This window comes from Pseudorca crassidens, chromosome 1 (assembly GCF_039906515.1).
Source record: "Pseudorca crassidens isolate mPseCra1 chromosome 1, mPseCra1.hap1, whole genome shotgun sequence".
Classification (NCBI taxonomy): domain Eukaryota; kingdom Metazoa; phylum Chordata; class Mammalia; order Artiodactyla; family Delphinidae; genus Pseudorca; species Pseudorca crassidens.
In genome coordinates, this window is record NC_090296.1 from 152,803,019 (window position 1) to 152,830,423 (window position 27,405).

The 27,405-nt window shown below is 36.1% G+C and overlaps 1 protein-coding gene across 19 annotated transcripts in view; it reads left to right on the top strand.

The window, feature by feature from the left end:
- The window catches only part of ZMYND11 (zinc finger MYND-type containing 11), a 137,013-nt gene that overhangs the window by 65,626 nt on the left and 43,982 nt on the right, over positions 1–27,405 (top strand). For 12 of the 19 annotated variants that reach the window (XM_067699606.1, XM_067699581.1, XM_067699696.1 and 9 more), the window contains exons 3-5: positions 16,417–16,576; positions 23,521–23,565; positions 26,243–26,404. The exons of 1 other annotated variant lie outside the window; for it this stretch is intronic. In XM_067699606.1, coding sequence (XP_067555707.1) covers positions 16,417–16,576; positions 23,521–23,565; positions 26,243–26,404 — 367 coding nt within the window. The remainder of the gene's footprint in view (positions 1–16,416; positions 16,577–23,520; positions 23,566–26,242; positions 26,405–27,405) is intronic. 6 more of the 19 variants (XM_067699650.1, XM_067699685.1, XM_067699639.1 and 3 more) reach the window with 2 other exon arrangements.

The window sequence follows — 27,405 nt, forward strand, 5'->3', positions numbered from 1 at the left end:
GAAGCATAGTAGCTGGGGCAAGATGCTGAGAAAAGGTTTCTTAATTATAATAAATATTCGGTTGCATTAACTGAAGAAGTAGTTTCAAAGAAGATTATAATAATTGAGAACATCGAGTCATTATTTTGTGACAAGCACAATGCCCTATATGATTTCTCATTTAATTTTCACACTGGAACTCCGTGAGGTCTATTGTCATTACCCTCATTTTGTTGATGAAGATGATGAAGTTTAGGCAGGTGAAATAAAATGCCTACAGCCACACAGGTTTCTGGCGGTAGAACTGAAATTTGAATATAGATCTAATGTCATAGTCCAAGCTCCTAACCATTAAATGTTTCCTTTTGATATTTAATGAATTTATATTTGTATCCTTGCAAACTTTGAAGTTTTAAAAACATTGTCGTCTACTCGGTGTTTCCATATTATCTCATTTCAGCCTAACAGCAACTCTGGCGTTCATTTTAGCCCCACTTTATGGGTAAAGAATATGAGGCTGTATGAGTAAATTATTTGTCACAGGTTAAATGTTAGAATTAGGGAGAACCTAGTTCTTCAGAGTATAATCTAATTTTAAAAATAAATTCATTGATGATGCTGTTTAGGTTTGAAGTTTATTACTTTTTTGTTCAATGCAATCTTAAAATATTTGTTATATACCTATCCATCTATAAAGCACCTAGTAGCAGATCATTATTATTACTTCTAATTTTTTTTATTGTGGTAAAGTATACAGAACATAAAACATACCATCTTAACCATTTTTAAGTATGCAGTTCAGTGGTATGAAATACACTCACATGGTTGTGCTGCTGTCACCACCACCCATCTCCATAGCTCTTTTCATCTTGCAAAACTGAAACTCATTACCTATTAAACAGTAACTCCTCCTTCCCCCCAGACCCTAGCAGCCACTATTCTACTTTCTGTTCCTATGACTATGACTACTCGAAGTACCTTATATAAGTGGAATCACACAGTATTAGTCTTCTTCTGACTGGCTTATTTCATTTAATATAATGTCGTCATGTTCATCCATGTTGTAGCATATTGCAGAATTTTCTTTTTTAAGGATGAATAATATTCCATTGTATATATAGACCACCTTATGTTTATCCATTCACCCATCATTGAACACTTGGGTTACTTCCACGTTTTAGCTATTGTGAACAGTGCTGCTATGAACATGGTGTACATATACCTCTTTGAGACTCTGCTTTCAGTTCTTTTGGGTATGTACCCAGAAGTAGAATTGCTGGATCATATGATGATTCTATTTTTAATTTTGTGAGGAGCTACCATACTGTTTTACACAGCAGCTGTACCATTTTACATTCCCACCAACAGTGCACAAGAGTTCCAAATTTTCTGTGACCTAGTCAACACTTATAATTTTCTGTTTTGATAGTAGCCATCCTGATGGGTGTGAATGGTATCTCCTGTTTTGTTTTGTTTTGTTTTTAATTGGAGTATAGTTGCTTTACAATGTTGTGTTTCTACTGTGCAGCAAAATGAATCATCTATACACATACATACACATACATATATCCCTCTTTTTTGGATTTCCTTCCCATTTACCACAGTGCATTAAGTAGTCTTGTTGTGTTTTGATTTACATTGCCCTAATGATGAGTGATGTTGAGCATTTTTTCATGTGTTTATTGGTCCTTTAAACATCTTCTTTGGAGAAATGTCTGTTCAGGTCCTTTGCCTGTTTTTGAATCAGGTTTATATGTTGTTGAGTTTTAGGAGTTCTCTGTATGTTCTGGATAATAATTTCTCATCAGATATATGATTTTTGAATATTTTCTCCTTTTTGTGGGTTGCCTTTTAACTCTGTGGGTAGTGTCTCTTGAGGTACAAAATTTTAAAATTTTCATGAAGTCCAATTTGACTATATTTTCTTTTGTTGCCTGTGCCTTCGATGTCATATCCAAGAGATCATCACCAAATCCAGTGTTGTGAAGCTTTTGTCCTAAGTTTTCTTCCAAGAGTTTTATTGTTTTTGATCTTACATTTAGGTCTTTTATCCATTTTGAGTTTATTTCTGTATATTCTGTTAGGTGAAAGTCTGACATCATTCTTTTGCATTTTGATGTCCAGTTTTTACAGCACCATTTGTTGAAAAGAGTGTTCCCCACTGAGTAGTCTTGGCACCCTTGTCAAAAATCCTTTGGCGGTATATGCAAGGATTTTATTTCTGGGCTATCTTATTCCATTGTCTGTATGTCTGTCTTTATGCCAGTACCACACTGTTTGGATTACTGTAGCTTTGAAGTAGATTTTGAAATCAGGAAGTATGAGTCCTTCAATTTTTTCTTCTTCTTTCAAGATTGTTTTGGCTATTTGGGGTCCATTGAGATTCCATATGAATTTTCTGATTGGTTTTTGTATATCTGAAAAAAAGTCATTGGGATTTTGATAGGAATTGCATTGAATCTATAGATTGCTTTCGGTAATATTGACATTTTAATAATATTAGTTCTTCCAATCCACAAACATGGGATGTGTTTCCATTTACAGTTGACCCTTGAACAACAAAGGTTTGAACTGTGCGGGTCCACTTATACACAGACATTTAAAAAGTAAATATGTACTACAGTACTACATGATCTGTAGTTGGTTGTAGTTGGTTGACTCCATGGATGTGGAACCATCGATATGGAGGGCTGACTGTAAGGATATACATGGATTTTTGACTGTATGGATGTAGGTGCACCCAACCCCCATGATGTTCAAGGGTCAGCTGTATTTATGTCTTTAATTTCTTTCAGCAGTGTTTTTTAGTTTTCACTGTATTATAAGTCTTTCACCTCATTGGTTAATTTAATTCCTAAGTATTTTATTCTTTTTGATGCTGTTGTAAATGGAATTATTGTAATAATTTCCTTTTCAGATAATGTCAAATACTGTGCTCATTTTACTTTTTCTTTTCCAATTTAGATTCCTTTTATATCTTTTTCTTGTCAAATTTCTCTGGCTAGAACTTCCAGTACTACGTTGACTAGAAGTGGTGAAAGCGGGCATCCTTGTCTTGTTCCTGATCTTAGAGGAAAAGCTTTCAGTCTTTCACCATTGAGTATGATGGTTGCTGGGGTTTTTTCATATATGGCTTTTATTATGGTGTAGTAGTTTCCTTCTGTATCCCATTTGTTGAGTGTTTTTTATCATGAAGAGGTGTTGAGTGTTGTCAAATGCCTTATCTGCATCTATTGAGGTCATCATAGGATTTTTTATCTTTCATTCTGTTAACGTGCTTTGTTAACGTTTGTTGATTTACATAGTTTGATCCATCCTTGTGTCTATAAAGCACCTAGTGGCAGAGCATTACTGTTAAATTTTTTTTAAACTTCTAAAAGTAACATAACCATATTGTAGGATACTTGCAGAAAAATAAAAAGCAGAAAAATAATCACCTGTAATTTCTCTACTCCAATCCCATTTTGATGTATTTCTTTCTGGTCATTTTTCACATGCTTATTATTTTCTCAACATTATTTAGCCTTTTTCCTTGTTATATGGTTACCATAAATTATTATTAGTAATGGTTGTACAATATTCCATCTGGTGAGACTGTTCCGTGCTGTTTTGGGAGGGAGGAGGGATGAATAGTAAGATAAACATTTATTGTAAGGTTACATTACATTATCTTACCTTCAAATCAACTGCATGGGTTGACACTATTAATTTTACTTAAGGATATGCCCACTGGGATGCAGAGAGGTTAAATCACTTGTTCAGGGTTATGTAGCTAGTAAGTGGTAAAGCTGGTATTGGAACTGAGACCTGGTGACTTAAGAGGCCATGCTTTTTCCCCTTTACTTTTGTATTGCCTCCATATGTCATTTATTAAATTCTTATAACAACTCGTGTTTTAATATTCAGTAATATAAGTAATGAAGGTGAAAGCTTAGAGGATAACAGTGGTTGGTACAGGAACCATTGGTGTAGAGTGGGTTAGTGCTGGGCACTGGACTGATCGCTTTACATTCATTACCTTGTTCAGCTTTTATTACGACCCTGTGGGTACATATTATCATCATGCTGCCATTGGTTGGATAACTTGGGTGTTTTCAGTTTTTTCACTAGTCTCCTCATGCTTTGAATTATTTCCTTATGATGGATGCTCAGGTTGTCTCCATTTTCCCTCCACCTTGCAAATAACCATGCATTGCTCCAACTCTTCACAGCTACAAGTAACAGTTTAATTTTGACCCGCATGAGTAATTTGTTGATGTGTGTATTCGGGAACATTTTGACTATAGGAAATGCATCCACTTAATTTGACCAAGCTCTCGAGAGGATGCCCATCTACATGTTCATTAGTGCACAAGGACACAGTTTCTGCAAGCGTCTGCATATACTTGACGTCCAGCATAAATTTTGTCACTCAGATATTTTAATTTACATTTCTGTCTTTATTAATGAGAGCACCAGTTCTTGGTGTTCTTAGAAGGTTTTGGCCTTTCTTTTCTGTGGATGTCTGTTTTTATACTTTGCCCATTTTCCCACTGGGGTTGTCTTTTTCTGTTGGTTTGTAGAAGCTCTTTCTGTTAATTCTCCTATACACTTTATGCTTTGTAAATATTTTTTCTTATTCTGTTAATCTGTTTACTAACCTTTCCCAAAGTGTTCTTTGTTGAACAGAAATTTTAGATTTTAATATGATCAAATTCAATATTTTTTGCCTAATGTTTTGTGCTTTTGAAATTTTATTTAAGGAATCCTTCTTAATTAGACCACAAGAATTAGGTCTTTATCTGTAGTTCTCTTTTTATGCGGTGGTAGAAAAGGATCCAATTTTATTTTTCTCTCTATAGTGAGTCTGCCTGCTTCTTTAGAATTCGAACTTTAGAGTCAGTAACTCTTGGAGATGTTTTAGGGACCCTTAGCACAACATATAGTTTACTCTTAAATATTTAGTCGTGCCATTTTTTGTTTGCCCTCGGCCCCTGCAACCTCCTCCCACCAATAAGTAAGCTTTATAGGTACGGATCTTTTTCTGTTTTGTGTATTGGTATATGCCAAGCACCAAAAGATAGTGACTGGCACATGACATTCACTCAGCAGCCTTCACCTTACTTGTGAATGTTGGGTGCATGTCCGCTCTTTTCCTGTAGCCAGTTGTCCTTGCTACAGAAAGCTTGAAATCTCTACTAGAATTAGACTGTTTCTGTTATCAGCTCTCCTATTAACTAGCTGTGTTTTCTCAGGGAAGTCAGTTTCCTTTCTTCATCTGCAAATTAATGCCCCTGTGTAACCACCGTCTTAATCAAGATATAGAAAGTTGGGCTTCCCTAGTGGCGCAGTGGTTGAGAGTCCGCCTGCCGATGCAGGGGACACGGGTTCGTGCCCCGGTCCGGGAAGATCCTACATGCCGCGGAGCAGCTAGGCCCGTGAGCCATGGCTGCTGAGCCTGCGCGTCCAGAGCCTGTGCTCCGCAACGGGAGAGGCCACAACAGTGAGAGGCCCGTGTACCGCCAAAAAAAAAAAAAAAAGATATAGAAAGTTGTCATCACCCCCAGAAGTTCCCTTGTAGTCCTTTGTAGTCAGTTCACCTGTTCCTCAGCCCCAGGCAGTAGTGATTGGCTTTTGTCACAGTGACTGATTATCTTTGCTTGTTCTAGAATTTTATATAAATGGAATCATATAGTATCTTCTTTTTCATGATTAGCTTCTCCTGGTCAGCATGTTTTGAGATTCATGTGCTACGTATATTGATAGTTTACTCCTTTTTTATTGCTAAGTAGTAGTCCATTATATGGATATACCACAGGGTTTTTTTGTTCATTTGTTTTACTTTTTGGTCACACCACATGGCATGTGGGACCTTAGTTCCCGGACCAGGGTTTGAACCCACGCCCCCTGCAGTGGAAGCGTGGAGTCTGGACTGCCAGGGAAGTACCTATGCTACAGTTTTTAAAATCCAGTCACCTGCTGAGGGGCATTCGGGATTATGATAAAAGCTACAACGTGTTTTTGTGTACTGGTGTAGATGATGTATGTTTGGATAAATACCTAAGAGTAGAATACCTGTAACTGGGGCCATAAAAAAGGATGGATGGTGGATGGTTTTTAATTTGTGTATATATATTATATTCATATGTGTATCAAATAAATATAAACAGCTAGAACTTCATTTGTTCCAAAAATATTTTGGGGACAATTAGAGAAAGAATTAAGTAGCGTAAATAGAGTAAGGTAGTATGTATCAGAAGGGGACGGGAAGGGTGAAGAAAAGAGAAATGAGCATTGATCTGAGTAACCTAATCAACCATTACAGTAGTATAACTCTCTCTCCTATATGTATATACATGTATATATTTTAAAATCTTGTCCATTTATATCTTTAATATTATACCATGAACATTTTCTCACACTGTTGTGTTTTTTAAAACAATAACTTTATAGGTGCATTTTGCTCTATTGGGTGAATATGTAACTTATTTTATATCCATAATTTATTTTACTGTTATGGACACTTGGATCCTTTTTTTCCCTATAAAATTTCAGGTGTGAGGAACATTTTTTTACATAAATCCCGTATCTCATACAGATTGTTTCTATAGAAGTAGAATTACTGAGTCCAATGATAGGGCCATCTATAAGGTGTTGTGAGAAAGTGCTTTCCAGACGGTGTTTTTAGCAAAGCTGTGTTGAGAGTTGGCTGTCTTAATGCATCTTTACCAGCTCTGAGAATAATTTTAAGTATCTTGCTCACTTGACAGGTGAAATAGTTTTCTTACTGTTATAGTTTTGCATTTTAAGAATACAGGCTCTTTGTCTTATTTGTAATAAAATATTCCATTTTATTGTTTGCTTTTCTTTTTTAAAATATTTATTTATTTATGGCTGAGTTGGGTCCTCGTTGCTGCGCGCGGGCTTTTCTCTAGTTGTGGTGAGCGGGGGCCACTCCTCGTTGCAGTGCGCGGGCTTCTCATTGTGGTGGCCTCTCCTGCTGCGGAGCTTAGGCTCTAGGTGCATGGGCTTCAGTAGTTGTAGTTCGTGGGCTCTAGAGTGCAGCTCAGCAGCTGCGGCGCACGGGCTTAGTTGCTCCGTGGCATGTGGGATCTTCCTGGACCACGGCTCGAACCCGTGTCCCCTGCATTGGCAGGCGGACTCCCAACCACTGCGCCACCAGGGAAGCCCCTGTTTGCTTTTCATTTGCAGAATGGAAGTCAGTGGTGGTTGCTCCAGAGGCTAGGGGAAAAAAAAAGGATTTGTGATGTTTATGTCATGGAGAAATTTCACATTTCTTATCTAGTCAGATATTTTGGATCTTCTCCTCTGTTATGTCCATAGCTTTTATACTCAGAATGTCCGTTAACATCATGAGATTAGATCAATCTTCACTTAAAATTTTATCTCAAATGTGATGTTTTCAGTTGAGTCTTTTTTCAGCCCCTGAGCCAGTTCAGTGAGGCCAGTTGGGAGCCGTTAGGTACTGAAATTATGGGGCAGTACTGATTTTATCCAGATCATCCAGAGTACACTTAAAATAAATTTGCTATATTGCCATCAAAACGAAGGCCTCTAGCCTTCATGATAGTGTGAAGGTGTAAGTAAGGCAGTGGTCCCCAAACTTTTTGGCACCAGGGACTGGTTTTGTGAAAGACAATTTTTCCACGGAGCGGGGGTTGTGGGGAGGTGGTTCAGGCAGTAATGGGAGCGATGGGGAGTGGTGGGGAGGGATGGGGAGCGATGGGGAGTGGTGGGAAGCGATGGGGAGCGATGGAGAGCGGCAGATGAAGCTTCTTCGCTCACTTGCCTGCAGCTCACCTCCTGCTGTGCGGCCCGGTCCCTAACAGGCCTTGGCCTGGGGGTTGGGGACCCCTGAGGTAAGGGGCAGGAGGACAATACAAGGCGTTCCTTGTATTTTTTAATTAACAGAAAATATACCAGTGCATTTTTTGGTGGTTCCTTCTTCTGCAGGATATGATCATAGTTATATTGTTTTCATTAGTGTGCCCATCTCTCAATATACTCATTTCAAACTGCATGACATGTTTCTGAGATTGAATCATTAGAAGGGTTAAAGATAGATAATTAATTTTAGGAAATTATGATTCATAAGACTTCTTACTTTTGTAAAAATGTTAAATTAGCAATGGCTGTTACCGTCAACCATATTTTTTTGTCTTGGAACATGCAGAATTATCTCAGGGGAGATGAAATAACCCTGGGTTCTGCAGCCTTTTGCTTGGACACACCAGTGCTCAACACCTGTTGGAAAGTAGCATCCTAGGAGAGACGTTGGGAGGGAAGTTATTGGAAAGAAAATGGATAGGATGGGAGAAAATTAAAAAGCTGTTGAAAAAGTTCAGAGAAATTGACTATAATATTTAAATTGTGGACATTTACATACTATTTCATGATTTATACTAAGTGAAATTAAAATAGGAGACTAGATGGCCTTTGTAAATGCATCTCAAACCCAAACTGCTATTTTTGTCTCTTTATTTGAAGATCAGCCCTTGTGATGGATATGTAGCATTTAAGAAAATGAGAGACCTGGAGTGGCCTTAACCTGAATTATTAGCATAAGTATTTTCACAGGAACTAAACCTTCCTGAGTACTTGATGATCTAAGAAAAGGAAGAATGGGTTGGGACCCTTTGTTATATTTAAGGTATTGTTTGAGTCACTCAGTCCTTCAGAATATATTTATAATTACCTTGGATAGTCTTAAGGCTTATCCAGTATGCTTAGCCTATAATACTGAGTAAGATGACGTTACTCCTCATTTGTGTAACATCTGCAGCACTCTGGTTCTGTTCTACTTTTTGAGAAAAACAGGTGAGAAAAAAGTAAGGAATTCCTCAAGTTTAGGCATTGCTCTGAACTAAGGAAGTCGAGCCCAACATGCTGTCACTAAGAGAAAGGAAAGTTCTCTTCTATTGTGCCTTCATCCATGCTCTACTGTTTGAGTGCACAGTGGCTAAGAAGACCCATTTGTGTGGTGAAATTCAGTGGATTAAAATGTATCAAGGAATAATAAAGTATAATGCGTTTCTTGTTAAAACAAAACAGCAAACTGGGACTGGAAAGGAATTTTCTTAATAAAAGCTACCAGTATCCTTTAGCAAGCATCATATTTATATTTGTCACTTTATATTGATAAAATATATCTAATAGTAACCTTCAGCAAGTGTGTTTAATGATGAACTGTTATATGAATCCTTTGTAAGATCTGAAACAAGAATATCCATATTAATACTACCTAAGGGTACATTGTACTGGAAGTCCTAATTAGCACAATAAGAAAAGACAAGTTTAGTAGACGTACTTAGACAAACCTAAAACTAATACGGGTTTAGCAGGGTTTCCCAACCTTGGTGTACCAGCAACCACCGACCAGAAAATATTAAATAAAACCCTCTTTTCAAAAGAAACAAAAAACATGCAGTACCTAGGAAAAACCCAAAAGATGTGCAAGAGTTTTATGGGGAAAAATTATAAGACCTTATTAAGGACATAGAAAAAGTTATAAATAAATTAACAATTATGCAAAGTTCATCAGTGAAAGTTAACATTACTTAATATTGTAATGGTATTTATTCTCCTCTAATCTAAATCACAGCAGTGTTTTTCATGGATCTTGCCGATTGACTTTAAAATTACTATGGATGAATAAAGGACAGAGAGCTAAGATGAATTTAGAAAGGAAGGAGGGGACCTGCCTAAGATTGGCAAGCTTGTGTGGGACCAGGGAGCTTTCGTACATTTGGATGGATGGTAGATGGTGGCTACTTTTTCGTAAAAATAGTCTTTAGCCAATAGGTACATGAACAAAAATCAAAAGGGAGTACTGTTTAAAAAAAGAAAAGTCTTCCTCCTACCCCTGCCTGCTGAACCAATGTTCTTGGAAGTAATGTCTTTTTTTTTTTTTTTTTTTTTTTTTTTGCGGTATGCGGGCCTCTCACTGTTGTGGCTTCTCCCGTTGCGGAGCACAGGCTCCGGACGCGCAGGCTCAGCGGCCATGGCTCACGGGCCCAGCCGCTCCGCGGCATGTGGGATCCTCCCGGACCAGGGCACGAACCCGTGTCCCCTGCATCGGCAGGCGGACTCTCAACCACTACGCCACCAGGGAAGCCCCGGAAGTAATGTCTTTTACAGTTCCTGGAATATACCTCTAGAACTCTTATACAGAGATAATTATATAATGTTTTTGAGAAATTGTACCATTTTATACCATGATTTTTTTTCACTGACTTTTTTTAAAATTGAGGTATAAGTGACAAATAACATTGTATTAGTTTTAGGTATACAAGATAATGATTCAATATTTGTATGTATTGCAAAATGATCACCATAAGTCTAGTTAACATCCATCACCACACAGTTACAAAAAACTTTTTTCTTGTGATGAGGAATTTTAAGATCTATTCTCTTAGCAACTTTCAAATATGCAGTACAGTAGTATTAATTATAGTCACCATGATGTACACTATATCTCCATGAGTTATTTGTCTAATAACTGGAAGTTTGTACATTTTGACCATGGTCACCTGTTTTGCCCACTCCCCTCCCCACTCCCCACCTCTGGCAACCACCAGTCTGTTCTCTGTATCAAATGAGCTTTTTTTTTTTTTTGGTTTGTTTCACATATAAGTGAGATCATATGGTATTTGTCTTTACATGTCTGACTTATTTCACTTAGCATGATGCCTTCAAGATCCATCTATGTTGTCACGAAAGGCAAGATTTATTTCCTTTTTTGTGGCTAGTATTCCATTATATATCTGTATCTCACATTTTCTTTATTCATTCGTCTGTCCATGGACACTTAGGTTGTTTCCATGTCTTGTCTCTTGTAAATATCTTGGCTATTGTAAATAATGCTTCAGAGAACATGGGGGTGCAGATGTGTTTTCATTATCTTCAGATAAATACCCAGAAATAGAATTGCTGGATCATATGGTAGTTCTATTTAAAATTTTTTGAGGAACCTCCTCTATTTCTTTGCCATAGTGGCTAAAGCAATTTACATTCCCACTGACACTGTACAAAGGTTCCCTTTTCTCTACATCCTCACCAACACTTGTTATCTCTTGTCTTTTTGATGATGGCCATTCTAACAGGTGTGAAGTGATATCTCATTGTGATTTTTGATTTGCATTTCCCTGATGATTAGTGATGTTGAGCATCTTTTCATATACCTTTTGGCCATCTGTATGTCTTCTTTGGAGTGTCTATTCAGGTCCTCTGCCTGGCTTTTAGTTGGGTTGTTTTTTGCTATTGAATTGTATGAATTCTTTTTTTTTTTTTTGCGGTACGCGGGCCTCTCACTGTTGTGGCCTCTCCCGCTGCGGAGCACAGGCTCTGGACGTGCAGGCCCAGCGGCCATAGCTCACGGGCCCAGCCGCTCCGCGGCATGTGGGATCCTTCCAGACCGGGGCACAAACCTGTGTCCCCCACATCGGCAGGCGGACTCCCAACCACTGCGCCACCAGGGAAGCCCCATGTATGAATTCTTTATATATTTTGGATATTATCCTTTATACCATGATTTTTTAAACACAATATATCTTAGAACTTATGTCATCTTAATGTCTGTAATACTGCTTCATTTCTTTTAATGATTATATAATAATCCTTGGCATGTTATATTATAAATTAGCCAGGCCCCTAAGATGTATGTTTAGATGTTTCTCATCTCTTCTTGCTGTCAAAAATGCTAAAATGAATTTCCTCCCTTGGGTATTATTTCACACGTGTCTGACTATGTCTATAGGATGAATATCTAGAAGCAGAATTGCTGAGAAATTCTTGTTTAATCCTCTACAGAACTTTAGAATCAACTTGCCTAGTTTGTGGTGGTGTTCAGTTAAATTATCTTAGAGGCAATTTGGATTTTGTTGTCTTTCATCTAAATATCGAGCATGTCTTTCCATTTGCTCTTTTTTTATATCAGTAGCTTTTCAAAAATTTCTTCGTATAGTTCTTGTCCTTTCTTCTATTACTAAGTATTTTATTTTTCTTATTGCTGTAGTAAATAATTGGGGTCTTGTCTTTTTTTAAATCTCCTAAATTTTTTTGTTATGTATGTGTATATGAATGCTATTAAGTTTAGTATATTAGTTTGTACCCAAACAAATAATTGATTAAATTCTTTGATTTAAAATAGCACACTAGCTGATTTTCTTGGGTTTTATAGGTATGTATTATGCAAATAATGATCATTTTAACTCCTTACCAACTTTATACCCCATTTCTTTCTCTATTTCAGCTATGTTGGTTATTACCTTTGGCAGAGTGTCAAAGACTTTTTTTTTTGTTTGTTTTGTTTTTGTTTTCTTTTTGCGGTACGCGGGCCTCTCACTGTTGTGGTGTCTCCCGTTGCGGAGCACAGGCTCCAGACGCGCAGGCTCAGCAGCCATGGCTCACGGGCCCTGCCTCTACGCGGCACGTGGGATCTTCCTGAACTGGGGCACGAAACCGTGTCGCTGCATCGGCAGGCGGACTCTCAACCACTGTGCCAGCAGGGAAGCCCCAAAGACATTTTTGAATATGCCTGATCAGGTTAAGGAAGTGCTTATTCATTCCCATTTTGTTAGGGGCTAGATGTTGAATTTTACTGATTTTCAACATGTTTAGAAATTCTGTGCTTTTTCACTTTCGATCTATTAATGGGATGAATTATATTTCTAGATTTCTTAATAATAAATCTTCCTAGAAATCCTGGAATTAAATACCCAGTTATGGTACATTCTTTTGATATTTGAATGTATTAATATATTAACATTAATTTATGTTAATATTTAATATTAGACTGTATATTCAAATATTTTATTTAGGATTTTTTAATACCAGTATTCCTATGGGACACTAGTTTTCTTTTTCTATGCAATTTTTATGGGGTTTTGTTACCATTATTATGTTAGATTGCTTGCTTTCCTTCTTTATTATGTTCTGGAAGACTCTAAATTGCATTGGAGTTACCTGGTCACTAAAAGTCTGATAGAATTACCTTGTGAATATGTCCCTACCTGGTGTTTTTCTGGACAGGTTATTTGCCAACTTCCTCTGTTTATTTCTTTGGAAACATTGGCCTTTTTAAGTATTCTTTTTTTTTCTGTGGTCAACTTTTGATCATTTATATTTTCCTAGAATATTGTAGTGATTATATCTTCGTACAGAAATGAACAAAGTAGTTGCTTATGACTGTTTTAATTTCCCTTTTATATATGGCTTTGTCTCTGTAGACATTTCTTAGTTTGTATGTTTTTGTGCTTTGTGTCTTCATTCTTGATTAGATTAGCTAATGATGTCTTCATTTTATTTTTCACTGAGAAGGAGCTCTTGGATTAATATTCTACAATTTTTGTTTTTTTTCCACTAGCACTGCTTTAGCTTTTTAATGATTTTTTTAGATTTTTTGCAGTTTTCAGATAACCTTCTGAATCAGTAGTTTATGAGAGTTTTCTAGTTTCATTATTAATGTCTGGTTTAAGTTCACTGCAACTAGGAAATGTCTATATCACTTTCAGAATCTATTAAGGTCATTTTTTTTGGCTGTGTTGGGTCTTTGCTGCTGCGTGCAGACTTTCTCTAGTTGCAGCGAGCAGGGGCTACTCTTCGTTGCAGTGCGCAGGCTTCTCATTGTGGTGGCTTCTCTTGTTGTGGAGCACGGGCTCTAGGTGCGTGGGCTCAGTAGTTGTGGCTCGCGGGCTCAGTAGTTGTGGCACATAGGTTTAGTTGCTCCACGGCATGTGGGATCTTCCTGGACCAGGGATCGAACCGGTGTCCCCTGCATTGGCAGGCGGATTCTTAACCACTGTGCCACCAGGGAGGTCCCAAGGTCATTTTTATGGCTGACTTCATGCTCAATTTTAATGAATCTTTCTTGGACCTATTGACAAGTTTGTTTTGGATTTCAGAATGAAATCAATTAGATCTGTCTTACGAATTAGGTCTTCTGTATCCATACTTAATTTTGTTCAGTAGATGTTTTTGTGGACTGAGAAAAGTGAATTAAAGTCTCATAATTCTGTATTCCTGTCCATATTTCCTTTCTTTCTTATAGTTTTTGTTTTATAACTACCTATGCCCTATTTGTCTTTTTTAAAAATGATTTTTGCCCTGATTTCCAAATCCTATCCATTGCAGTATTGATCCCTGTTTCATTTGGATTGCATTTTTATGATATGCCTTTGCCCATTCTTTTTCAGTCTAAGTCACTTTAAGTGTCTCTTGTAGATAGTATATTTTTTGTTTTGTGATCCAATATGTGTTTTTCTTTTAATTGTTGAGTTTAGCCAATTTGGATATATTAGAAAGACAAACTTGTTTGGTTTTGGTCCGCTCATGTTTAATAGCCTTTCTTTTGTTGGTTTTTATCTTGCTACATAATGTGTTTTTTATGAGTTTCTTCAGATAACTTAGAAATTTTGTGTTTTTGTTCAAAGAGTACCTTTATAAACTTAAATGCAGTGGTGTGCTTAATTCCTAAGAGAATTTCTGTTGGCTCCCTATTGTGAACAGTGAGGAAATTAGTACATTTTCACTTTTGCCCATTTCCCTTCCCCATTTTCCAAACTTCAGTTGATTATTTCCATTGGTGTTGACCTTTATATATCAAAATATATTTATACCTCTACTGCATGATTTGTCTCCCTTGACTGACAGTCAGTAAAGTTGACAAATCGGTCTGTGTGGACTGACTCCACCTTGTCTTCTCCTGCCCCTTCTCCTACTACAGTGGGGCTGCGACTCCCCATGTCACTTCCTTCTTACCCTCCAGTTAACTTTAAATAGTGCTGTTTTCTCTGCCAATGCGGTTATCTCCTAAACAGAAAACAGTTCTCTTCCATGAACTGAAGACACAGAAGGCTCTGCAGTCCCTCTGCCACAGTTTACTCCTTGTCTTGCTTGAAATTCATCCCCTGAGTTTAGAAGTTTCTTCAGGGATGAGTTCTTGCTTTTTTTTTTTTTTTTTTAATTTTTGGGCTGCGCCGAGCAGCATATGGGATCTTATTTCCCCGACCAGGGATCGAACCCGCAACCCCTGCACTGGAAGTGTGGAGTCTTAACCACTGGACTGCCAGGGATGTCCCAAGTTCTTGCATTTTGTTTTTTTAGGTTTTTTAAAAAATTAATTAATTAATTATGTTAATTTTTGGCTGCATTGGGTCTTTGTTGCTGTGCATGAACTTTCTCTAGTTGCGGTTGAGCGGGGGCTACTCTTTGTTGTGGTGCGCAGGCTTCTAATTGCGGTGGCTTCTCTTGTTACAGAGCACGGGCTCTAGGGCCTATGGGCTTCAGTAGTTGTGGCACACGGGCTCAGTAGTTGTGACTCGCGGGCTCTAGAGTGCAGGCTCAGTAGTTGTGGCGCACGGGCTTAGTTGCTCCACGGTATGTGGGATCTTCCCGGACCAGGGCTTGAACCCATGTCTCCTGCGTTGGCAGGAGGATTCTTAACCACTGCGCCACCAGGGAAGCCCTTGCATTTTGAAAATGATTTGTTTTGACTGCTTTGATACTTAAATGACAGATTAACTGGATACAGAATCCTCGTGTCGTACTTAATTTTCTTGCAGACACTTGGGCACTTCTGCTCTGTCTTCCAGCACAGAATGTTTCTCTGGAGAGACTGAGGCCAGCCTGGTTTGTCTCATAGTACGTGTTTGTGTCGGGATATCCTAGTTTACTGGTAGAGGGTGTTGGGGTTTGATTGGAGGGGAATGGAAAATGGCACAAATTCAACTGTAGCTGTAACATTTTATTTCCTTAAAAAACAAAATGATATGAAGCAAATATGCCATGAGTTCAGTATGATTGCTGGGTACAGGAGATTCTGCAATATTATTCTCTGTGGTACAGGGTGTGTTTGAAATAAAATTTTTTAATTAAAAAATATGCCAGGTAACTATAAATCAGGAAGAGCTTGTATTCTTTAGTGATCGAGTTCAAAATATATTTAATCGAAAAATCACATATTTGCCTTATTGATCACAGCATTCATTCTTGTTTTCTTTATATGTTGACAACCACTTGTGTAATTCCTGTATTTCCTTTAGTGTCATTCCCTAAGTTTTGAGTAAAAGTACTTTATATTCTAACATCTTGAAGATTATAAAATTCTAGACTTAGGATCTGTAGAGTGGAGGTTAGTGGCAATTGCTACAGAGGCTAGAACTAAATGGGATGTTTGACTAAAATCTGTTAAATGATTTATATATGCTAGTTTGGGATTATTTTGAAGAAATATTCCTCTAAATATACAAAGTAGACTTAAGGTTTAAAATATCGTGATAATTGAAAGAGTTAAGTATTGAGGACTGGCTTTTCTCTCTTTCTGCAGGGCTCTGATAAGTATGTCACAATAAAAGAGAAATCACCTCTATTTTCTTATTTTTATTCATTTTTATTTTTTAGTACTAAGGGATTTTAAATTTGTTTTTCCTCTGTATTCAGGTACATGTCTCGAGTCCACGGTATGCATCCAAAAGAGACCACTCGTCAGCTGAGCTTGGCTGTGAAAGATGGTCTTATTGTGGAAACGCTAACAGTGGGCTGCAAAGGTTCAAAAGCTGGTATCGAACAGGAAGGATATTGGTTGCCAGGCGATGAGATTGTAAGTTTTTTTTATTTTATAAATCTGGAACGTTATTTAAATATAACCCATAGAAATTTATTTTCAGAAGTTTAGTAATATTCACTTCCACAGTTTTTATTAACATTAAGGACTACATTGGTAGGATGGATACTTTCCTTCCTGATTCTTTAGGAGAAAACTTGGAGCCTGCTTTTTCTGTCTAGATTACCTTGAATCTGAAAAATAAAACAAAGGAAAGCCCTTTTAATGTACGCACAATTTAATGGTACTCCTAAGCGTTTTCTTCAGTAAATATTAGTAAAAAATGTTTCGATGAGGATAATGTTGATGCCATCTAGACAGATTTGAAAGGGATATATACTTTTTTGCTTAGGGGCACATATAGAAGTATATTTTTTTAATGTAAAGCTTGGTTTCATGTGTACTGTTTCTGTCTTCCTACCTTATTTGCTTTTGATTTTTCTAATACCTTCATGAAAAGTCTATTTTTGGAAAGCTTTCAAATATAATAAACATTAATTTTTTAGTTCTGAAAGGAATAGATTTAGTAATTAGATATATTGAGAGTGTTTTATCATGAATTTTCTAAAACCTAAAATTATAAAAATGACACAAAATCTTAAAATTGGTTATTTGTGGAAACATTTCCCCCAAACATTGTCTTTCCCTTTCTGGCTCTAGGCAATTGAGCCAACACACAAACACCCACCTGTTAGGTCTGAGAGCAATAAACTAAGAACACTGTTTTCTGTGGGGAGCTGGTCCACAGAGGCAGCTATCAGTTATATACTTAGAGAAGCTGTTAGTTTTTTACACTGTTTTTGTTAATTTAATATGTGCCTTGAAAGTTTCTGGAAAAAAAAATTCACGTTTTCCACAAACAGAAAACATGGAAGAAAAAAATGTTTAATTTCATTGGTATCATTTGATTTGTGCACTAGAAGTATTCTTGAAAACTTAGGTGAAAATGTTTATAGGAGTATAATTCTTCTGTAAGCTAATTCTTCTTTAGCTTACAGAAAAGTAAAGCTTTTTGCCAATAAAGAAACTTTGGGTGCCAGGCCATAATAATAATGTCAAGTGACATAAATCTGTCTACAGCAGACATTTAAAGGAGGGCCATGATTAGCTGATACCTTATTATACACTCAAAATAATCTAGATAATATAAAATTTCTAGTCCCAAAACACTTAGCCATGTACAGATTTAGTACGGAAGGGTATATTGATACTGGGTTGGCCAAAAAGTTTATTTAGATGTTTCTATAACATGTTACAGAAAAAAGCGAACGAACTTTTTGGCCAACCCAATAATTTCTGAGATGTATGTAGTAACTAACCAATAGTAAATGCAACTTAATCCACAGGACTTTGGTTTGTGGATCATGTGTACATTTATTCATAAAAGTGATTTTATTTCTCCTTTTTAGTTTTGTCCTTTTCCATCTGCTTTTTTTCCCCTTCAAGTTGAGGCTTTTTTGTTCAGTTTAATTCAACAAGCAGTTAATGAGTTGTATGTTCACGACTACATTAGGTTCTGTATTCTACTTTTATTTTTGCATGTTCTTACTGCATATATTTTTATAGCATCCTTTTTCTTTTTTCTAGATGAAATCTTACATGTAAATCAAACAGTGTATACAGATTTTATTAATTCTGGTTGGTTCTTATTCACAAGCATTTTTATACCAAGTATGTGTATATGATTTAACTACAAGTATATTAAAATTATACCTAGTTTATGAAATATGCAACTATTAAAAATACATAGGCAATGTAGTGTAGTTGAAAGAGCTAAGGTCACCTATGTTACAATTGATGAGAGTTTCAATCCCATCTCAAGTATTTTTTTAGTTGTATGACCTTGAGGAAATTTCTTAACCTCTGATCCTCATTCCTCAGCTGTAACAGGGACACATTAATATAGCTTTCATTTGATTGTTTTGAGGATTAAGTGAGATTATTTGTAGAAAGCATATAACTGTGTACTCAAAGCAAGTTTTTGACTAGTGAATAAGTATGTTTAAAACAAGAAGTGCCTATATATAGAGTAGCAAAAGCACACAAATTTCTTACTGAACAGCAAGCAAAAATTCCCATCACGTTTTTTTTTACTTTTAACCTGTAACCTCAAACACAAGATTTGTTAAGAGATTTTCCCATAAGATGATGGATCTATATTTAAGGCGCAGATATAAAATGATGAAACTAATTATATGTGTATCTCATGGCTATGGCTGGTGGACCACCTGCCGACCCTGGGGCTGTCTGTGTGCTATAGTTTTCATGCCCTAAGAATACTCTAGAAGGACACGTGACTGACATGGGTCACACTTGGCACAGCACAGTCATCTTACAATGGCCAGCTCTGTGTGTTTGTAGGGACTGTGTGGCCTGTGCATGCAGGCTGCTGTGTATCGGGGCCGGTTTTGAACCGCACAGCTTAGGAAGTGCCATCTACTTCTCAGACATCAGGTACTTGCATGTTTATTCAGCAGATCTCTAGCAGATGGCAGTAAAGCGTCCTGTTCTAACAAAATCAGTCTTAGGGAAGGGTCAACTTTCTAATTGGCACAAAGGTACTTTGTGGGCTAGTGACAGCCCTGCATGCTGGCATTTCAGTCTGGGACTCTCCTTTATAGTTTCTCCACTTTGTATATGATATGATTCCTCTAAAAGCTTGAGTTTTTAGATTGAAAGGTGTACGTTATTATTTTTGTTGACTTCCTACTCATTATCAAGAGAAGAAAAAGTCAAGTAGGTATATATGGCCTTGGGAAGGAAAGGGATAGGAGTTTTTGGCTATTCATTTTTAAACCTTTATTCAAAGTTACAAAGATTCTTTACTCAGCAAGTCATTTGAAAAATGGTAGTAAAGCTCTTCTTCTTTTCCTTCTATAGCCTCTAAAAATAGTAGCTATAGCTCAGAGGTGGGGGAAAAGTTGATTCCTCTTGATAAGTCCCACAAGTTATATCTCTCGAGATACCTTGTATTAGCAAAGAGGCTGGAATCCTCTTGTATTCACGGCCATGATTATGTTGAGAAAGAGAAGGTAGGCAAGAGTGTCATTTCTTTAGGCCACTCAACTATCATTGAGCAAAGAGTCTGTTGTGTCATGTTTTTATTCCGCCTTGCTACCTTTTTTTGAATGCTTATTTTTAAAAACTTGATGCAATTGAAAAATACGCATATCTTGAACAATATTTTTATTAAACCCAGCTCTCATGTAATAAAAGCCTAACTCTAAGACTATTTCAGGATATAATTATATATAACCGTTTAAGAGGAAGCCTGTGTAAGTCAAAGAGTAGCCTCCATTGTACTGAGACTCTTTCTGCTAGGAATGGAATGATTTTTAGACATTTTGAGATGCTGATATTAACCACCATTTGTATCTCTATTGAAGTGATAATTTATTTGGAGAAACTATGATAAAATTCAGCAATAGACAAGCATCTTCACGGTGATATTTTAAATATGTCCATTTGAGATAGTAGAATGAAAAACATAATTATTAAAAATGAGGCCTCTCTCAATTTTAAATGGTTAGCTTAAATATTAGCAGAATTAAACAAGTAAAAGTATATGTACCAACCAATTTTTAAAACGACAAGCTTGCTGAACCTGGGCAACACTTGTAAGTTTTCTATGGTAGTCCTTAATTTCCAGATTTCTGTCATTAAGATTCACTCATGATCTGAATAATTCTTTTAGAGATCGTTTTTAAAGCTTTTGAAATTATATTGGTAAAAGGCCACTAGACCTGGGCACAGTGTGAAACTGTTGTGTTATATCAAGGCTTGTTTCTTTTGATTTTTCAATTTTTAAAGAAAGACTACATGTTTCCATAGATTGCTTCATCATCTGCTTGCTCTAAACTAATGTACATGGATGGTTACATTCAATCCATATTCGATCAAGATATTTCACATCCTCTATTCTAACAACTTGAGAAATATATTTCTTGGGCAGAATTTTACCATTGCTCAGCTGAGTTGAGTTTGGTATTTAGCTCCCTTTGTAATAAATACAAGTTAATTTCTTATGAGTTAAACTCTTAACCCACTAAAGATAGAAAGGTCTTATAAAAATATTTAATGTAATACAGGCATACCTCGTTTTATTGTGATTTGGTTTATTGTGCTTTTTTTTACAAATTGAAGGTTTGTGGCAACCCTGCGTTGTCAGGTGATGGTTAGCATTTTTAGCAATAAAGTATTTTTAAATTAATGTCTGTACATTTTTTTAGACATAATGTTATTGCACACTTAATAGACTGCAGTATAGTGTAAACACAACTTTTATGTCACTGAGAAACCAAAAAAATTCGTGTGACTCACCTTCTTGCAATAATAGCTTTATTGCGGTGGTCTGGAACTGAACCTGCAGTATCTCCGAGGTGTGCCTGTATAAGTACAGTAGGGCCGGTGACCTTGATTTATGGATCATTTGCAGATAAAACATATCAAACGTGTGTTTTAATATTGAGGCAGTTGATATTATTTATTTGGTGACTCCCAACTTGATTCATGGTCCCTGGCACAAAGCTATGACTCTCCCTATAATTTGACAGATACTTTTTATCTGACATTAAATAATTTGGTCACCAGTGTAGAGGATAACTTAGAAGTGTAAAAAGGTGATGTTTGCTATGAGACTACGTCTCTCTTTACTTACCTGCCAGATCTGGACTCAGGGTCTCATTTCTTCTTGCGTGGTTAATGCCAGTCCAAAAATAAAGTATCAGCTTAGGAACCACAGCTTACATTTTCAGTTAAAGTCCTTCCACCAGGTTCGAGAGCAACTGCAGACATGAGCTCAGGTCTTGGCTGGTCAGCCCTGCTTCAGCTTCAGTACTTTTTACATAATCCAGTTTGTTCTGCTGATAAGCAGGACCTCATGCTAGTTTTTATGTAGGTCTTTAGTTAAGGTTTGATACCTTTTAAGAAGCATCATTAATGAGAATACAAATTTTATGGTTTCTTGAAGAGATTAACATGTTATGTTGGGGATAAGTGGATTTAGTTTTAGTTTACAGAGGGACAAGATAGGCACTTCTTTCCATCTTCATCTGCTTCTCCTGATTCAAAAGGACCAGTCTAAAAGAAACTAAGGTTTATATACCTCTTAAAACTTGGCTAAAAGCTCACATCTTTTATATAAGAGGTAGGATTGGATTTATGTCTTATTCTTCAGAAATCACACCATTAAACAGCCCTGTCCAGAAGTGTTCTCTTGCTTTGTTCTTGGAAAAATATTGAGAGGCCTGCAAACAGCTTGACTTTCCTAGCCCACTTCATAAATATAGCTCAGTGAAGTAAGATTTTTTTTAAAAGTTTATATCTTTGCATTTTTCTTGTTATAATTATAGTTGTCATAAATGAATCAGTCATATGTTTTAAATACCCTAAGTCCAAAACTTCATATCCCTTGGATTCTGTTAATTTTTTTAATGTGAAATATATTTTATTTATGTTAATTATGTGCAGAACTACACATTTCTTCCAAAGGTCGTTACCTGCATCAGATACAAAAATATAAACAATTGTTTATTTACTAAGTAAAGTATTAAGTAGTAAGTGAAGTATTGGTGATTATTAATTAGAAAACAGTTATACTATGGTTCTATGTGCAAAACTGTAATGTACTTAGACGTTATTCTTGCTTTGGTGAAGAATTTCCATTTTATTCAATAGAATATTTTGGGTCACGCTATCCTGTTATACTCTTTTCACCTTGTGTGTGTGTGTATGAGAGTTCTGTCTTTTTTTGCCCTCTTTCTAAATTTTATTTCACTAAGCAATGTTTTAATATTTTAATTAAAAAATAATATTTAAAATTACTGCAGATATTTAACCATAAAATTCTTACCTCTCAATGATGAACTGAATTTATTAACAGAATTAAACTAAACCTAGAATTGTATAGAATTAATTAATTTTACATTGTATCTTTGTTAAAATACCACATGAAACACATATTTGATGATGTAAGATTTATCTGCTCATTATGTAGGAATAGGGAATTAATTTAAAAGCTGAACTCTCTTTTGAATATGAGGGTAGATAGTTTGGGAGACCCTGTCCAGACACAGTTCTCCCACTGAGCCCTCTTGCTTCAGCGTCTTCTCTAACGCCAAGTTAACAGTGTTTTTGCTCCATCTTGCTTACAGAGTCAGCTGTCTTAATGAACTTAAGGTCCTGAAGAAGAAATTCACGTGTATAATTGAAAGTGTCACATCATTTTGTGACTTGTCAGTTCCTGTTTTGTGCTCTATAGCAAATAGATCATCTTAATAACACCAGCTAACAGTTTAACGAGCATTGTAACTCGTTTGATTCTTACAAAAACCCTATAAGCTGGGATTTGAGCCGGTCTGGCTCCAGAGTCTTAACTGAATGCTATAAATGGTGACAGAGACGTAGATCAGCAGGCTGCCTCTTGGTGGTGGAATGTTTTCTACTAGGTTCTGAAGACAGCCTGTATAAACTTCACACTGTGGTGAATTATCAAGTTTACCACATTTACATTCATCACTCCTGATTTTTTAAAAAAAGTCCAGCTTGAACCAGTTTCGGATCAATAAGACATACATTCATGATCTTGTGCAAATTTACAATGACGCTGAATTTGTTAGTAAAATGTTTTTCTAACATCTTTATAGGTTTCATGGCACATGAATTCCTATAGATTTTCTCTATGTCCATTTTGTAGCTTTTGTGGTAGTGTAAAAGTTTCCTCTTAAACTAGTGATGATTCTTGAGTTTGCATGCTACTGTCTTTTCATTAATGATTAGCACATTGATAGATTATCAATTGATATCATCTGCAAAATAATATGTCGTTAAGCAAATAATAAACAGTTTGACCATGTACAAAATCCCTTTAGCTCTGTGTATTGCCTGATATTGAGCAAAGTTATAGTAGAGAGACCAAGATTATTTTGTTTTTATTTTGAAAGGCCTACAGTATGCAGCCTTTCTCCAGGACAGCAACCCCAAACAAGGTGAACTAATTTTGCACTATGTTATTTTACTTTAATTCTGCTTTTTTAAAAATTAAATTTCTCTTTCTTTAGGCTAGCTTAGTTAACGCTTGCTAGAATTGTTCATTAAAACCATACTATCTTTACATTGCTTCTAGTTTTGGATTTTGTGCTCATAGGTTTGCTTTTTAAAAAGTTTCTTGTATTGAAGTGGCATTTCACATATTATGATGTTGATCAGACTGAATGTAGAGTAGTTGCTGATTTCTGGTGAAATCCAGTGAAAATGCAAGCTTAGCTTTTTGGCATACATTATTGAGTATTAGTCAAAAGCACTGTATAAATGAATTCTGTTTACTAAAAGACAAAGCGTAGGCAACTCTACCTATAATAAACATGCTTATATCGTTTATACCTCAGAAAAATGTTTCCTGGATTCAGAATGTAGTAACTTTTGAACTTGACTTTTGCATGTTTTGTATATTCTAAACAGCTATTGCAGTGATTAGAAGAATGAACAGCACATACATTCCCAGCTCATACTTTCTTTTATATCAGATAAGAGTTAGTTGTATGCCATTATATAAACATATATCCAAATGTTTCTCTACTTTTACTTCATTTGAATTACACTTTCATTTCTATAATTTTTATGAAAAACTAGGTCTAGAATTAAACACCCCATTGAAGAAAGATCCGTTTTCATCCTCGTTTCATAGGTGGATGGGAGAAGGTAGGGATAGACGAAGGTAGGAGGTGATATGGGGAGGCTGGAGCTATGGACCAAACTTGTGTTCTCTTGCTTCCTTTTCTTAGTTAACCTAGTAACTATCATTTTGAGAATCACAGGAAGATGAATTAATGTAAAAAAATTCAAATGATGAAGAATGGCAGTTTCTTTTGTTAATAATGAGTATATATAAGCCACGAAAATCCTTTAAGATGTTTCTGAACAGATACGAGGAAAATATTCTGAAATCCTTTGTTTAAACTTGGGAAGAGTTAATTAAAAAAAAATCTTATCTCCATTGAAACCTAGATCATCAATGATTTTTTGATACAGACATTGAAATAGCTAAAATGCAGCTTACTTATGAGCTCTGTGAAAGGGGTACACCAATGATTGTTATTTTAGTACAGCCAGGCACCACAACTTACTGTGTCTCTGTGGCATCACTGTGTCAAACTTTTTGGGGGAGATTTTTTCCTACCATGCACAGATTAGGGTTTTCTGTCAAATCAGTATCTTACGATTTTTTAAGCAGTCTGACTGAAATTATTCCTCCATAGTAAATCTCCAGAGTTTATACATCTGCAGCAAATAACTAAAAATGGTCATGCTTTTTTCTTTATTACTTTGGTTGATAAAGACCGCCAATTTCTTACTAAAAAGCAAACCAAAAAGTTTACATTTTTGTAGAACTTACTAATGTACTTTAGCCATGACTCTGAACGTAGATTGGAAGGTGTGAATTTCAGAACAGTAGCAACTCCCTTCACTTTTGAAGGAGAGAGACGTAGCCTTCTCATATGGTCAAGCAGTAATACATTTGAACCTTAGGTGCCAGTGAGTCAGTGCTTACTAGACAAGTGCTCTATCGAAGCCAATTTATTGGGGGAGTTATTGATGTAAGAGGGAATGAAAAAGCTGCTCTCTCCCAGAAGCAGAGTAGACAGTGATTTATAAAAAGAAAAATGATGGCAGAATCCAAGTTTGAAATTTCAAGATCCCCATTGGGAAGTGGGCTTGATAACACTAAATGTGGGTTTAACCCTTATTCATGTAACTACCACATCTACAAAAGAAGGTTGAGAATTAATCCATCACTCTTAACAGGGGTATTTTTTGATAAAAGCTAAGAGTGATATTTATGAAGAATGAATTCCAAATTAAGGGAGCTTACACTATTCTCCTGTTTGTGTTTAAATGGTACTGGCTGTACAAAAAAAAAGAGTGTAACAAAAAAGAAAATGTTGAAGAAACCTGTATACCTGCAGTTATGGTCTTTTATTTCCAGGAATAGTCCCAATAAGAAAATAAGCCTGCTTCCTTTTTTGTTTTTTTTTTTGTGGTAATGTCCTTTGGAGAATGTGATTAAACCTTTAGTTTCACATTTTCAATTTATTTTTCCAAATTCAACAGACCCTGAAAATTTGACAACCTATCAGAACATGGACATTCTGATTAATGGTTATTTTCAATAAAGCATCCAATACCATGGATGAGAAGATAAGAATAGTGAGCATCACCATTTATTACTATTCTCTCTGTTCCCAAAGTATGCTAAGTACTTAGTATATTTTTAAAAAATCAGAACAAAACAGAGGTTTGTTTATTTGAAATACTAAGTTATAGATCTTGCTTTGGGGTATTCCATTTACTGAAGAAATTATCCCATAGACTATATAAAAACGAAAGATAATGTTAGAACTGGGATTGGCTTTGGACTTATTTCATTTTGGACTGGTTTTGTTATCAGATCACCTTAAGATATTTCTGAATATTAATATGTTTAGGAGAGAATTAAAAATTTAAAGAAGCGAATTTCTAGGTATTTTTTCCCTCTTGTTTTAACACAGTAAATGTCTAAAATTGTTTATAATGCCTAACTTCTGATGGACTTTAGTTTCAATTTTGTTCTTAGTCATTGCAGATATTGACAAAATGTCATACGAAACTATTTTGTATTTTTTGTAGGACTGGGAAACAGAAAATCATGACTGGTATTGTTTTGAATGCCATTTGCCTGGAGAGGTGTTGATATGTGACCTGTGTTTTCGTGTGTATCATTCCAAGTGTTTGTCTGATGAGTACAGGCTTAGAGACAGCAGTAGTCACTGGCAGTGCCCAGTTTGCAGGGTGAGTACCTATGAGCTTTAATGTGCTGGTCAGAGGGGTGGAATTCATTAATAATAGCTGCACCAAGATATCCCAGGTGGTCTTGCCAGGTTAATGGATAAAGTACTGGAGGGTGGGGGTTATCTACTGCAATGTTGGTTAATGAACATAGAACAATCATAAATGAATATCACAGGACACATATTCAGGGTATGGATTTTAGAAAGTTTCAATCATGTAAAAATATACTCTTTTCTCTTACTTTACAATTCCCTCTGGATTGTGTGACTCTTTAATGGATAGCCTTTAGGAATCAAGAACCACTCTCCCATCCCAAGGTCTGTTCAGTCAGTCCTCTCTGCTTCTCAGAAAACACAGGTAGCAAAAGGCACATTGTTGGAAACGTTCTGTATCTACTTCCCATTTTATATCCATGTAATGTGGCCTTTATTTTTTGTCATACCATGGGTTAGTTTATTTCTTTTATTTGGAGGGTGGAGGGATGGAACAGTTGTATATAAAGAATTCTACAAAATGAAATAGTCTGGTAGGTAAAATAGGTACTTCCCACAATTATTTTCATTCATATTATTTCCCCATTGAAAAGTATACATGGCTGTGCTTGTTGGTTGCAGATGTGGTATGTGTGTATATGAGTGATGTGAGATGCCTAAACACTACATTATGTATGGCATTGATGGTGATCAGTAAAGAATTATTTGATTGGAACTTCTATTGTTTTGTACTTACAATTGTTAAGATACTTACTTGGAACCATGCAAATTGCCCAGATTACTCATGAGTCCTGTTGGTGAATATGTTTTATAATACTCATTTATTCGTCCAAAAAAAGTTTTGTCTTTATCTCCTCTTTGGTATCAGCTAAAAATTTCCTGGCTCATTTGCCAGCACGACGAGCAAAGTACAGTGTTCATTCTAGTCTTCCCTTAGTGTCTGTGGCTTTGTATTACCTTGGTATGTTTCTTAACAGCACTGCTGTACATATTCAGTAGGCAGAAAAA